Source organism: Camellia sinensis, chromosome 4 (assembly GCF_055761805.1).
Source record: "Camellia sinensis isolate YWXY chromosome 4, ASM5576180v1, whole genome shotgun sequence".
Lineage (NCBI taxonomy): Eukaryota > Viridiplantae > Streptophyta > Magnoliopsida > Ericales > Theaceae > Camellia > Camellia sinensis.
The window spans coordinates 170,489,268-170,505,138 of record NC_138964.1 but is presented as its reverse complement, the minus strand read 5'-3'; the positions used below and the strand labels follow the sequence as shown (position 1 = coordinate 170,505,138).

General features: G+C 33.1%; 1 protein-coding gene across 1 annotated transcript; it reads left to right on the top strand.

The window, feature by feature from the left end:
- Nucleotides 1-7,813: 7,813 nt before the first annotated feature.
- On the top strand, nucleotides 7,814-11,061 carry LOC114302970 (proteasome subunit beta type-7-A). The gene is made up of 4 exons (XM_028248095.2): nucleotides 7,814-8,009; nucleotides 8,412-8,547; nucleotides 9,804-9,929; nucleotides 10,044-11,061. The coding sequence occupies exons 1-3, from the start codon at nucleotides 7,984-7,986 to the stop codon at nucleotides 9,924-9,926; spliced, it is 285 nt and encodes a 94-aa protein (XP_028103896.1). The 5' UTR covers nucleotides 7,814-7,983; the 3' UTR covers nucleotides 9,927-9,929; nucleotides 10,044-11,061.
- Nucleotides 11,062-15,871: the final 4,810 nt, after the last annotated feature.

Genomic DNA, 15,871 nt, shown 5'->3' with positions numbered 1-15,871 from the left:
GTCTTGCCCTGCTTTTTATGTTAATAAAAATGCTGAATTAGAACGAGGTGTTCCTTGATTAGTCATCAATTACAAACCTTTAAATACTGTTTTAGAATGGATTAGGTATCCTATTCCTAATAAGAAAGATTTAATCAAACGACTTAGTCAAGCTGTTATTTCCAATAAATTTGATTTGAAAAGTGGTTTTTGGCAAATACAAATTCATCCTAAAGATAGATATAAAACTGCATTCAACACACCCTTTGGCCAATATGAATGGAATGTCATGCCATTTGGTTTAAAAAATGCCCCTAGTGAATTTCAAAATATCATGAATGACATATTCAACCCATTTAGTCATTTTTCAATTGTTTACATTGATGACATATTAATTTTTTCCAAATCAATTAGTGAACATTGGAAACATTTAACTGCATTCTTTTACACAATTAAAAGTCATGGTCTTGTCATTTCTGCTCCTAAAATCAAATTATTTCAAACTAAAGTTCGGTTCTTAGGTTATGATATTCATCATAATACTATTCTACCCATTAGTCGATCCATTGAGTTTGCGTCCAAATTCCCTGATGAAATTTTAGATAAAACCCAATTACAACGATTTTTAGGTTCTCTCAATTATATTGCTGAATTTTACAAAGACCTTAGGAAAACTTGTCAACCTCTGTTTGATAGGTTAAAAGATAACCCTCCTCCTTGGTCTCCTGTTCATACTTCTATTGTTCAACAAGTCAAACAATATGTCAAGTCACTTCCTTGTCTTGGTATTCCTACTGAAAATTCATTCAAAATTATTCAAACTGATGCCTCCGATATTGGTTATGGTGGCATTCTTCTTCAGAAAGTCACTCCTCAATCATCTGAACAAATTGCTCGTTATCATTCTGGTGTCTGGAATAAAGCCCAATTAAATTATAGTACTATTAAAAACGAAATTTTATCTACTGTCTTATGTATTCAAAAATTTCAAGATGATATTTTAAATCAAAAATTTTTACTTCGTGTTGATTGCAAATCTGCTAAATATGTTTTGGAAAAAGATGTTCAAAATCTTGCTAGTAAACAAATTTTTGCCCGTTGGCAATCCATTTTAAGCATTTTTGATTTTGATATTACCTATATACCTGGTTGTCAGAATTCCCTGCCTGATTTTCTTACCCGGGAATTTTTACAAGGGGGTAAGGGATGACTGCACCATTTACTTCCTACCATAAATCCTGAATTACCTATTTCAAAACCCAAATTAAACAACTTACCCATCGTATTCACCGCCTCAAATTAGCCAGACCAACTACCAAAAGAGCCCAATATATCAATTACCATCAGATTCAAGCCCGTCACAATTTACTTGCTCACAACTACAACTGTTTACATCGCCATCAAGATTATTTAGATCTTCTTTCTGGCTGCTAACCATTGTTTCTTTCTCAACAGATGTCTCGTCCAAGGCCTCCCTCCAAGGCTTTGGTCTCATCTTCCAGTAAACCTAATCAACTTATTGTCCCTCCTCCTTTGGAGTCAGTCACCCAATCTCATTCACTTGAATTGGTTAACTGTTACCAAACCCTTGGTAACATCTATCGTCCTGATTACTCATCTGCATTAGCTACCGATCCCTTTGCATCCAGCCATTCAGTTTCAGTTACACCATTCCCAGTTAACCCCATTAAACCATCCCGATTTGAGTACACCAATTCACATGTTACTAACCTGTTCTACAAAGAACCCAGTCACCCAAAAAATCAAACCATCAATGAAATTGCTAAATTCCATTTTGGCTCTAGATGCCATTTCATCATTTCACATCCACAGAAAACTCTCTCATATTACAAAGACATTATACTCCATCACCAGTCAATTTTGATCAAACTAATCCAAGATCGAACCTATGCTTACAAGATCCTATACCATTCAATTTATATTCACAACATTGTTTCCATGGCTGAATGGGGTAATCCTAACCAGCTTCGTGATTTACCTGGTTATCCCATTCAATATAATTACCATGATTATGTTGATGCTTGGTTCAAGATTTTCTTGTACCAAAATGAAACCTTCAGTCATTCATGGTTCATCTCATTTGATCAAAAATTCAAATCTGAATTACCTACCTGGTTTCTGAGATGGTGGTCTCACTATGGCGCCATTTCAGATATCCTCCCTGATGATCTCCATGCAATAGTTAATTATTTTGCCTCTGTTTATCCATTTACTGCTCATCAACGTCAATTTCCATTATTGCTAATCTTTATATCCAAATACAAAATTCCGTGGATATTTAAATGGCAATATGGGATTGATGATAACATCATCATTCGCCAACACACAGTCAAATGGTGGGTCAAGTTCAATGTGCCTAGAATTCTTGAAATTGTTCAAGAAGAATTCCCGCCTGATCAACATGCTCCAACTCCTGCTCTTGCTAAAGCCCAGCAGAACCCAACTGTTGCAATCACTCAAGGAAGTCAGCCCATTCTTCCTCCAGTCAACCTTGGAAGCCCCTCATCCAGTGGTTCCAAGCCCAAATCATCCAAATTAAAGTCTAAAGCTGTTGCTGCTCAGCCAGCCCAATCAAAGCCCAAATCCAAGTCCAAAGTAAAGGCGAAGCCCATTTCACCTCCTGCTCAGCCTAAAGCCAAGTCCAAAAATAAATCCGAGTCATCCAAAGAAGATATGATCCAGTTAGCCCATCAACTTTTGAATCAAGCTAAAACCCAATCCACCGAATCAGACAGTTCAGAAGAAAGATCAGAACATACCCACTCCTCTGAAGAATCAACTAATCAATGTTCAGGTCCTGAGTTTCAAGATGCTCAGGATCCGTTTGCATAATCAAACATTGGATTCCATATAGATACAAATTAGCTTCAGTCAATACTCTTTTGAGAAAAGCTGCCAATTTGTATTTATATTGATTCCATTATTCACATGTTCCACCGAAAGTGATGAATAGTAAAAGTTACTGTTCACTTTTACTGTTCACCATCACTATTCATCCAGTCAACTTTTGTTTAAAGCTGCTCAACTATTCAATCAATCAGCCGAAAGCAACCGACAGCATCTGCTTTATCCCACGCGCTGCCAGCTGCTTTCACCAGTCAATTGCTGCTTTTCTTTTCTTTATTTTTGTATATAATGTAATGAAGTTGAACTCATTCGGCAGACTTGGAAATTCTTAGAAATCTATATTCTGAAAAAATCCAAGAGCTACTGCTATTGTAATTGTAAGTTAATTTCAATGTTTTTATTGTAAGTTAATGTGTTTAAATGTTTTAATGTTTAAATCTTAAAGTTTGTTCAAATTCATTTTGATTTCGTAATCCATCTCTTTCATTCGCTATGTGCTGTTTTTATTAAAAACTTCCTCAAAACACTAATGAATTCATGTCATTTTTTTTTTTATAACCAATGATATATAGCAGCAGCAGTAGCAGTAGTCCTTGGGTTTATTTATTTATAAAATGAGAAGAATAGCAACTATTTGTGTGATTGAAGTGATGGTTAACCATTTGTATGAATTATATGAAGCAATACAGAAACCTTTCAAAGCTTGAAATTTACAAGGTTCAACCATATTTTAGATGCTTTTGAGTTTTCGATTTTCAAGTAATCACTGCTACCATCAATATTGGTTCCCTTTTAATCATTTGTTAATTTTATGTTGCGATTGAATCTATGAAAAACATAAGCAAATAAATAAAGTCTATGTTGCTATGTTAGATAAGTTTTACATGACTTGTGAGGCAATGTTATTGTGTCTGTCAATGAATTTTGTATTGAACATATAATCCAAAACTTTATAATTTATATGTATCTGTACTTGAATTGTGGCTTTTAGTTTTAATTGAATTTTACTATTGAATTTTAAATTTTCTATTTTTGTAATTTGTATGCTTACACCATTTTATTCATATGTGCCTAGAAACTCAATTGATTCCATTGTGAGTTTGGCTCCATTTACAATTTTTGGTTTTTACTTGTGCTCTATAAACAACAAAATTGTTCCTGATTGGAAATTAAAATCAAATTCATCAAACTCTTCTGTGATATGACATCATATGGCTATTCTATGCAGAAAATTGATCGCTTGCATTTTGCATTGGTTTGTGATTAGATTCATGGACTTGTACTCCTAGCTTTGAAAGGAAGTACATCAGTTATTGATATCTTGGTGCTAGTGGTGGATTTGGTTTTTAATGAAAAAAGCATGTTTTGATTGTATTTCATTTTTTCATGTTTGAAATGCTTGTCCAGATAATTGTGTCAAACTCAATTCTGATGTCATCTAGGGAAATGAAGAGGTCAAACACTTGAATGAGCAGAATGCATCCTTGTGAAGGGATGACAAATATCTGTCTCTACAATGACCCAACTGGATGTGTTACGCTTTTTGTGTGCATCCTAGGGATGGAAGGATCCCCCCCCCCCCCCCCCCCCATTTGAATATTTTTTAAGCAAATATAAAAACATGAAAAAAAATTAAAGAATTTCAAACTAAGAGATTTAAGTATATGTGACTTTATTTTTTTTTTGGATAAAATAAATATTTTCTAAATGTTTAATGGGAACAAAGAGAACGGTTTCAAATATTATTTGGTTTTTAATGTTCATTAGTTTTCATGTAGACATTTGTTTCTATTGTTTTTATTTGCAGAAAAACAGAATTAAAAATTCCATGTAGCTTAAAAAAATCAGAAATGAAACTGACAACTAAACATTTACAAAAACAGACAACTACAAATTCCCCCAAGAAATGCCATATTCAGGACAAGGCAATTAACTATGTAGCTTAAAAAAGTCAGAAATGAAACATAAAATCCTTGCATGGTTTTTTTTTGTTTTGTTTTGTTTTTTTTTGGTTTTTACAATAGGACCCCTTACATGCTTTGAACACCCAAACAGTGAACTCCATTCTCATCTGCCTCAACCTTGAGGTGGTATCACTTCCTATCACATGCCAAAACTTGAACAAATTCAAAACATAGTATATCAATGAAATAGAAGGGGATTAGGACTATGCTGCTTACCATATATTCAGGCAAAAATACATTGTAAAGTTGATGGGCAACCATTTGCTGTTGTAATTTACCAACAAAAAATAGACATCAGCCTTGCTCTCAGGGCTAGATTGCCTGGAATGACTCTAGATTCTGGAGCAATACATTCAGCTTCAGTATTACCTGTGTAAAAATGTAAATCAATTGTACTGAAGATGTGCTGTAGTAAATTATAGGAAGGAAATGATCCCTAGACACATAGTCATTCTAATCAAAGTAAAAAGGTGACTGACAACATGCACAATAATTTAACTGATTAGAATTATCAAAACACTTGCATGGACTCATTAATGACGTTTTAGGCTGGAATTATATGATATACTCAAATATTGCTTATGTAACTTGCTTTAGAACACTAATTTCCAGATGATGGTAGATGTATATATATTTACCTCATATCTCTTTTGGTAGCAGTCTGTTAATGATGTTTTAGGCTGGAAAGATTTCCAACCATGATATCTTAAATCTCTTGACAACCACAATCTTGTTAGATTAAGTAGCCTAAAGGGAAGTTTTCCCGAACTTAGAAGGTGCCAAGAAAATGGTGTTATTCAAAACTCTTTCCTTTTTTTTTTTTTTTTTTTTTGGGTGTATGTGTATGGCGCCCCGTATTTTATTACTCGGATAACATTAATAATATTCATTAACTAAGTCTATTTACAAATGATAATTCATCTTTTGATGAAATGATGAATAAATAAATACGCATGTTCTCTCTCGTTATACAACAGTGTCATTTACATACAAATAAAAGAAATGTCCTGAGACTTACAATAAATAAGAGGGCGTTGTCCTTTACAAATTATAGAACTCAGCCAAAGAAACAAATAAAATAAATAAATAAATAAATAAATAAAAGACTACGGCTCAACACTACTTTACAACCATGCCAAGATAAAACTTGTTGTTTGATCCTCAAGTCTGGAAACATTCCCTGTACATATGTATAGGTAGGGGGTGAGCAAATCACTAGCTCACCAAACAATCTCATATTATTACATTAAAACACATGCAGGTCCAACGATACAATGATACCAAACAGATAAATATAAAGGCATACCATGTCATAACCTTATGACTTTATTATCTAATTCCTTAAATCCAAATTTAATTAATTAACCACACTTGTTAACTTAAATAAATTAACTTACTTCAATATCAACAAGATATTCTTTTCAAAACGAATGCGATGCCATGCTCAATTTATATCACAATTCATTTTATCTCAATTCATTAGTCATGTCCATTTCATCCAATCAACCAAACTGAGGATACAACTCAATGGGTCTCTAACCAATATAGCTATCAAACAAACACATCTATTTGCCATTTTATAAAAATTTTGTCCGCGGGAATCAGCACTCATGTATATGCACGGTTTTCGAGGTTTTCACCCTGGACACACAGACTAACTTAATTTATTAGAGTACATCCCCTTTCTTCTCCCAAACATGGAGTACATCTCATTTGTCCTCCCAAACATCATACATATACAATGTATTAAAACACAATCATATTCAATGACAACCGATAAGAGATTAGTTTCAATTCACCAAATCTTCATGCAATTTCTACAATAATCAATACTATCCTCCACCGATAGCCAAAACAGTTATCTCTAATGCATTAATTAAAAGAAAACAACATGGATATACAACCCAACATACAACCATAACTTGGAACCCCCATGATTCCCAACACTTGGAAATAATCCATATTCCACTTTTAAAGCCAAACTTTCAAAACTCACATAGTTTTCCATCAAACTCAATAATTTTAAAACGAAACATAATCTTTTCCAAATGATCCAACAACTCCCAAAGCATTAACATTTAGGACCTTTCACAAATTGGGGCTTTCTCATTTTCAAATACCCACATACAATTTTATATACAGAAAATACATTTAATAGCAAGATTATAAGTAATCAACTCTCATTTTAACCAAACCCTCAATTTACAAGTCAAGTATTTTATATATGAATTTGAGGTACAAAAATAGCATATTAGCATATTCCAACTAGTAAAACTAATAATCAATTTATCAATTGTTTTGACTCATAAAACTTTCAATCAACTTTGTTCTACCTCAACCAAGATAACCAATATGATTTTCACCAAATTTCCTACTTATTGAATCACTACAAGAAAATACATTTTTGGCAACCACTTTTGCCGACAAAAAATATTTTGTTTGCCAAAAGTTGTGGAATTGGCGACCAAAAATTATGTTAGTCAGCAAAAGTACAATATTTAGCTACTAAATTTTTTTTAGTCGGGGTATATTAATTATTGGCAACTAAAAAACAATTAGTCGCTAAAAATGCAACAATTGGCGATTGAAAAAAATTTAGTTGCTAAATTTGCCACAATTGGCGACTAAAAAAATATTTTCGCTGTATAGTTAGTTTTAGCTATTAAAATTATTTAGTCGCCGAATGAAAAATAAAAATTATTTTTGGTCGCCAAATTTTTTTTTAGCGACTAAAAAACGTATAATTAGTTTTGGCTACTAAAATTATTTAGTCGCTGAATGAAAAATATTTTTTTTTAATTTTTGGCGACTAAAAATTTGATCGCCAAAAATATATTTTCAACGATAAAAAAATATTTCATTCACCAAAAGATAAAAAGAAAAATTTCGGATTTTTGTTTTTGAACTGAGGAAAATTTTCAGATCGACGCCATTATTTTTATTTATTATTATTATTATTATTATTATTATTATTTTTTGTATCAAGCCTATTTGGAATACAAACAGGTGCTCATTTGCTCTCTCTCTCTCTCTCTCTCTCTCACACACACACACAGAATCAAACGCCACCAAACCTCAACTTGCTTCACCGCGATCCGCTCATCTCACCATTGCTCACCGCCGTGCAACGTCGCACATCGCCACTACCGCAAATCACAGTCGCACATCACCAATGTCTCGCCTCCAGCTTACATTCAGGTTTTCTTCGTCTCAGTCTCAGTCTCAGTCTCAGTCTCAGTCTCTCTCTCTCTCTTGTCTCGCCGCAAATCACCACTGTCACTGCCATAATACCAAGTTCTCTCTGGCTCTCTCTGTCTCTCTGTCTCTCTGTCTCTCTCTCTCGCTTTCTCTCTCCATTTCTTACTCTTGCTCTAGGGTTTGATATTCTTCCACTATTTCCCCCATTTCTCACTCTTGCTCTAGGGTTTGATATTCTTCCTCTATTTTCCATTTCGCACTCTTGCTCTAGGGTTTGAAATGATTTTTTCAATTTAATTTCGTGTTGATTTCTTAAATGGATTTGGTTTAATTAGTTGATGTCTAGAGTTTTATGGGTTTGATTTTGTATGAATAGGTTTGTGTATGGTTCAAAATGTCCAGGGCAGCAGCAGATGTTCCTCTGAAGGGTGGATTTAGCTTCGACCTTTGTAGAAGGAATGAAATGCTCTCGAAGAAAAGTGTTCAGGCTCCGAAGTTTCTCAAGACTGGTACTACCATTGTTGGTTTAATTTTCCAGGCATGTGTATCTATACCGCTCGCACACTTAAATGTTCTTGTTTATTTGACTTCATTTTGAATTTCACTGTAGTGGCATATAGCCTAATAGCTTATGGTGGTTGCTTTGCTTATTAATCAATTTCAAGCTTTTTGCCATTACTTGATTGGTTGTTTAGTTGCATATATAGTAGTTAAATAATGATTCCATTGACCACGTGATCAATGAAATTATCATTAGTTCTGTGACGTGTTCTGGATGTATGTCTGAGGAACGGGGTTGGAAAACAGGGTCTTATGAAATATATGAACTAATAAGGTTCGTGGGTAGATAGTTGGAAAGATGAAATGTTACTACAAAATTGCCCACGTTTATAATCTATACATGAATGTATAGTAAACCTTGACATAATATCAAAGGATGGCTGTTCTTGCAGCTGAAAGGGGCAAAACTAGAGAGTACCTTTATGAAAGATAACTTTTCTATTGCATCAAGAAAGTTCTTTTCTAATTTAGTTATAAATCGGGGGAGGAAATTATAGGATCACATGGTTAAAATGGTGATCAAAACTTACGTAGTTCGATATCCAAATCTGGAATCTCAAATGACTCCTGTAGCTATAGATTATAGTTTTTTCATATATCCTATGGAAAATGAATAATTGGAGGAACTCAATATATGACATCTATCTGGAAGGATGTGTGGATAGTGGTAAAGCCCTCTTGTCCCCTTGTGATCGTTCCATGTGAGGCCTTCTTGCCTATTTCTTCTTACAATGCAGAGATGAATGGTGAAACTCTTGGGTGGCTTCAGATGACAGTGGTGAGGATAGAGATAAATCATCAATAAGATGTTAGTATATTTAGGCTTTAAATCAGAAGATCGATTGATTGAAGTAGATATAGGTTGGAATAGTAACATTTAGAACAAATTGGACACAAATAGATGGTTTTCTCATTGAAATTGATGGCCCAGTAGTTCAACTGCCAAATATATCTTGGGTTTATTAATACAACAATGCTAGGTAGCTCAAAATTTTGTGGCTCAAATGGCTCAAATCACTCGGAACGACGTCGTTTTGACAGATTTGAGCCACAAAATTTTGGGCTACCAAACATTTTCCTTATTAATATTACTTTTATGTTTTGCTACTTGTCGAAATATTTATTTTTCACTCCCATGTATTCCTCTATTTGCTTCACAGAATCTTCGTAGTGGATTAATTGAGTAGATGCTTCCTAAACTCATACTTTATGCTATTCTCAAATCACTTTCAGGATGGAGTCATCCTTTTAGTGAATACAAGAGCCACTGAAGGGCCCATTGTTGCTGATAAGAATTGTGAGAAAATCCATTTTACTGCTGTGGAGCAGGCACTGCTGCTGATACAGAGGCAGTGACAGGTATTTCCAAGTCTAATTTCTACATCAGAATATCTGTATTTGTTAAGCTTTTACAACACTACATTTTAATTAAGTTTCTAAAATATTGTTGTTCTAAACATGGTTAGTTCCCAGTTGCAGCTACACAGGTACCATACTGATTAAGAATCAAGGGTTGTGATGGCTCTTACCCTTTTGAAGTCCCATCTTTTTAGGTAAGGTTACATAATTCAAGGTTTGTTTTTCTCAACAATATTGGTACTTTTTGTGTGAAAAGATTACAATGCAAGAAGGCCTGATTCTTTTTTGCTTAACCAGCCACCAAGGTTATGTCCAGTTGATGTCACTGGACCACATTTGCACACTGCATATGATGCACACTCATATGGCATTTGAATGGCACAACAAGGCATAATGCTTAAGATTTGACATATGCTTAAGATTTGAAAGGGATTCAAACTACATATGCACACTATACAGCTTGACATATGCTTAGGATTTGAAAGAGATTCAAACTTTATGCTTTCTTGTTTGGATTTTGTCCTGTTTACCTCTCCCTAAAACTCTTTAGACTTCATAGAATGTTTTGGTATTTGTTTTTATCCATTCTACTCATATAGTTCTCAATTAGCGATCACCTTTTCACTCTTTCTTTTAGTCTTTTGATATTTATCAACAGATTCTATATTTCTCTGACATCTGAGTTCAAAATTCATGGTTTCATTGTAACACTTTGTAAGCTATACAACAGATTCTAAACATTTTCTTTCAACAAATATTTACACTCCATTTGGTTCCATTCAAAGGGTTTAGGCTTTCCTCACTTGTACACTTAAAGCCGAAATGCCCCTCTTGGTGCTCCTGTGACCATTGAAGAAGAAGCAACTCTCTTGAAGTCTAGTTCACTTGGAGGACTTCTCAATTTTTTTGGATAAAACTCAATCCTCACATCTCAACTCTTTGATTTTGTGGTAAAAATTAAAGGGTAGGATTTTCTAAAGTAAACACGTTTACGGTGTTCTTAATTTTAAAAGCATTTTTTTGTTATTTTGTTCTTAGATGAGGAATTTTGTGATGTTCCATGTATGTATTTTATTTTCAATATTAGGTAATTTAAAAAAAAAATCATGAAAATGGGATGTTTGATGCTACTACTTGTTGGATGCCATGCCTAGGGTGTTTTATCTTGAAAGTCTATGAAAAAAGGAGCACTCAAAATTAATTTATCTTGAATAATTATGATTGGGAATTTTTCCAGAATAAATATAGAATAATTACTAACAATCAACCTCGGAATAATCATAGAGAATGCCAAGGTGTTGACTGAAAATTGGTGGACAAGGAAATTTTAAAATAACAAGTGTTCAATATGTTTTCATGATAAAATGAATTAGTATCATTTTCTAGTCATCTTAATTTTAGAGCAACAATTGAGCAAAGAGGGTGATATTTTGAATTTAACTGATGATTGTCATTAATCTGTGTTACTTATATCATTATTTTGCTTCATTATTTGCAATGAAGTAAATTCTAATCATCTAATGATTGTCAAAGATACGAAAACACCAAAAAGTTACAAAGTACAAGATTTCTATACTTGTGAGAATATTTCTGAGCTTTCCCGCTCTACAAATTTTTTGGTCAAAAGAAATTTGAGACACCCTTTATGTCTTTATTTTTTAAAAGTCTAGAAAATAGTGGCAATATTTTTGTTGATTTTGAAAGTAAAGAGACAAGTAACAGATACAAGAAAATGCACAATCGTTATTCTTATTTTTTGATACGATATTATAATCCTTCAAATTACAAGCACTTCAACTCTCAGATTAGTTGTTTTTGTTTAGAGGTTGCATTTGCTTGAAATCATAGTACTTCGAGTGATGTGCAAACATTTTCATAAAAAAATTGCGTGACATTATTTTCATAAAAAAATTAACTCGTGTACGAAGTTGAATTTTACAGGACTGTTTTGGCAGTTGTTACATTTTTTGAAGGATTATATATTTTGGATAGATGTGTACGGAAAGTATTTGGATAGACTACTAGTTATATTTTTATATAGATGCATATGGATAAAAACTTAAAACATAATAACTACTTGTTATGTTTTAAATTTTTGTATTAAATGGATATGAATTGGATAATTATATAGATTACTTGACCATTTTAATTGGATGGTTATGTAGTTTGGAATTACTTGTGGATGAACACTTATAATAGTTGATAACTTTAATTAAAGAGGTTAAGTATTGGCTGATTTATGTATTTTGTTGGATGTTTATGATTCAGTTGATTTTGTTAGTTTGAATGATTTTTGCAAATTACAGGTTATATTGAATGGTTTAGATGGATTATTTTATATTATACAGGTCAAATGGAATTCTTTTTATATTTTATTTCAATTTTCATAAACAAAAATATTTGAATTGGTGACCAAAATTTGGTTTGGTTTTTCCTCTTTAGGCGACCAAGTGATTAGTCGGTGTTTCACCATTCACATTTGGCGACCAAAATTTGGTTTGGTTTTTCCTCTTTTAGCGACCAAGTGATTAGTCGATGTTTCACTATTCACATTTGGCGACCAAAAGGTTGGTAGGCGAAAGGGTACATTTGGCGACTAAATAATTAGTCTGCAAAATTTTTAATTTTGGCAACCAAAGTGTTTGGTCGCGAATAGGTCTATTGCTGATTAAAGTTTTAGTCACGCAAACATTACTTTTGCCGACTAACACTTTTGATCAGGGAATGTGACAATTGGTGACTAACATATTTAGTCGGGAAAATATCACTTTTGGCAACTAAAGTGTTTTAGCAACAAAATGGTTTAGTCGCGGTAATATAACATTCAGCAACTAAAAATTTACTTGGCAAATATAATTTTTTCCCGACTAAAAAATTTTTTAGTCACTAGTTATTTTTGCCAACCCTCAATTGGCGACCAAAATGGCGACCAAAAAAATTAGTCGTAAATAACTTTTGCCGACTAAAAATGGACTTTTGTCGACTAAATTTTTAGTCGATAAAAATGTGATTTCCTGTAGTGAATATTATCATTTCCATCCTACTATATTAAAAGCTATGATATAATCTCAATAACACACTTTTAATCATAACGGATATATACTTTTAACAAAACTAATTTAATCCACTAAATTAGTAAGTTTATCATATTCAAAATTTTCCAAATCAAAAATACCAAACATAACTTCACATGTCTCATCTTTCTCATAACCATATGTCATACCAAGCTACTTGAATAGTTAATTTTTTTCAAATACTTTACCAATAACAATTTCATAACCTTTTTTTTCTTTCTAAATTAACTAATCAAAATGATATTTACATCAAAACTTATGAAATAAGCTCAAGAGTAACCTTTTCAATGTTGGGAGTTCAGAAGTCTACATTTCATATTCACTTTACAAAAATGAACAAAATTTAATCATCAATATATCACCATTAATAAAATATCATGAATATAACACTTTTAGAGTTTTTTTAATCCCAAAATAACTCTATAATTCCAACTTAACAATTTACACAATATTCATTAATATCAATTTATTTTTCTCAAAAATAAATTTCAAAATCAAAGATGAGATAGTGTTTCAACATTATTTTTCTCAAAATAAATTATATAATCATAATATGATATAAATATGAACCATACAGCTATCAAATTTATTTTCGGATTTTCAACAAATATTACAAATACAAGATAATTTTTCCAAATCAATTTCAAAACATCAATATTCTTAACATTTCAACATAATTTTCTTCAAAAAAAAAAAAAATGCCCGATTTTTTATTCGGGACTACCATTGCGAAGAGTATGACGAGCTCTTCAACTTTCATTTACAAAATTTTTGCAAAATTTCACTCTAAAGACTCTCACTTGAAGCTCAAAGATTGAGCAACAATGGAGAAAAAGAGACGATGCAGAGAGCCCATAAGAAATGAAAGGGGGGGGTAAAAAAAAAAACTTATGAGGGAAGTCGAGTCTTCTCTACCTTGGGCAGAGAAAAAGAAATGGGAAAGAGTGCAAGTAGAGGGGTGGGGGGGGGGGGTAGGGGTGTAAATCTGGGAAGGCCCAGCCTAGCCCATGTCGAGCCTCACAACTTCCCGCAAAAATTCGAGCCAGGCCGGGCTGGGCCAGGCCACGGGTAAAAAAATTAGGCCCAGGCCCAAACCCTAGCCCAGGGGTATTCGAGCCTTAGGCGGGTCGGGCCGGGCCTGACCATTTTTTTTCTATTTTTTAAAATTTTTTCTACCAAATTTTTATTATTTTCCACTAAAAAATACACTGGGCTTTGAGCGAGCCAAGTCTTGAGTGGGCCTTAAGCAGGCTGATGGCTGGGCCACGGGCTAGGTTGGGTTTCAAAATGATGGCCTAGGCCCAGGGGCTCGGGTTGGGCTCGAGACTAAACGGGCTGGGCCTAAACAGGTCAGGCCTAGTCTGCAAATTTTCATAAAATAAATACTCATCATTTAATTTTGAAATTTTTATCCAATATGCTAGACTCAAATGTGAACAACATAAAAATTTCATAATTTTTTGAGATTGGAAACTATTTAAAAATAAATAAAAAATCGAACTTTTTTCACACAGAATATACACAGCACTCCAAATTCGAAAATTTGCTCAATTAAATTATGCACTGACTATTTTAAAAAAAAAATTTAGGTCATTACAGTGTGTGCGCTCGTGTGCATGTGTGCGTTCGTGTCACTTCAGTTAGTAGAGTATCCAGCCCATCTTCAAAGATAATTAAGAAAAGGCCAAAATACAGTTGACTCACATGCTTAAGAGACCTCCTACCATATCTATGACCTACTGAACAAGTTGTACACCATCTCAACTTATAATTCAATTCAATATATGTATTTATATAAATATATAATTATATACATGCATTGTATGCCACATGGCTCTTTAGCTGTTGGCTTAGACATGGTTAGACAAATTCATAATCCAAATGAAACCATGAATTTGTCTTACTACACAAATTTAAGCAGTATGATCTCTTAAAGGCCTTTTTCTTAATTCTTCTGCAAAGTAACTCTATAATATTGTATTTCAATTCATTGCCTAGATGCTTCTTCTCTTAACAAATGGAAAACAAAAAGAAAAAAAGGAAAGAAAGAATGAAAAAACATGGATTTTTTTTCTTATTTTTTTTCTGAACTTAGTACACATGAACAAAGATGTATGGCTTGTTATGTTATTAGATGAATGGTAGTTTGGTAATTGCCACTTAGTTGCTTATTAGTATAAATAATATTGTGTTAGAGAGGACAAAACTGATTTTAGGTTTTGTGCCTTGTTCCTTCATATTACTAGCCCTCTCTCTCTCTCTCTCTCTCTCTCTCTCTCTCTCATATTTGTTCTTTCTTTCTCTCTAAATTTCTTCTCCTTACAATTTTAACTTGGTATCATAGCAACAGAAATCTTTGGTTTCTTTGGTTTGTTTTTTGTTTTATTCCTCCTTTCTTTTACACTTGGAAATGAGCAATGTTTCAAAATTCCAGTATGGGTAATGCTAGGAATACCAAATTTTTTACCAAACAAATGACCAAATGTCTCACATGGGTGTGGGGTTGGCCATCTGTTTGGTAAAAAATTTGGGACCTATAGCATTTTCCTTCCAGTATTGTCTTTTCTTGTACTTTGTTCATGCTTTTTCTCCTCTTCTTTTATTTTCAATTGAATTGAACCAACTTTAAGCATGCAATCTTAAAATTAAACTTCACTTATGTTGTGTTTGGTTGGGAGATTTGGGGAGGGAATTTGAAAAGAGAAAAAGGAAAAGGTGTGTGAAACTAGGTGAGATGTAGGTATATTTTATTCATATTTCACCTAACTTTCCCTTTCCCTTTCCAAATCCCTCCTCAAATCCTTCAAATCCCTACTCAATGTACAAACTATTACGAAAATCTTGCTTAACTTAAATTCTTCAGATTCT

Excerpts from the sequence above, each read along its gene's own strand:
- LOC114302970 (XM_028248095.2), top strand. The coding sequence starts at position 7,984 with ATGTCTCGCCTCCAGCTTACATTCAG. Across the intron at positions 8,010-8,411 it reads CGCCTCCAGCTTACATTCAG|GGCAGCAGCAGATGTTCCTC; the intron begins GTTTTCTTCGTC and ends CAAAATGTCCAG. Across the intron at positions 8,548-9,803 it reads TTGTTGGTTTAATTTTCCAG|GATGGAGTCATCCTTTTAGT; the intron begins GCATGTGTATCT and ends AATCACTTTCAG.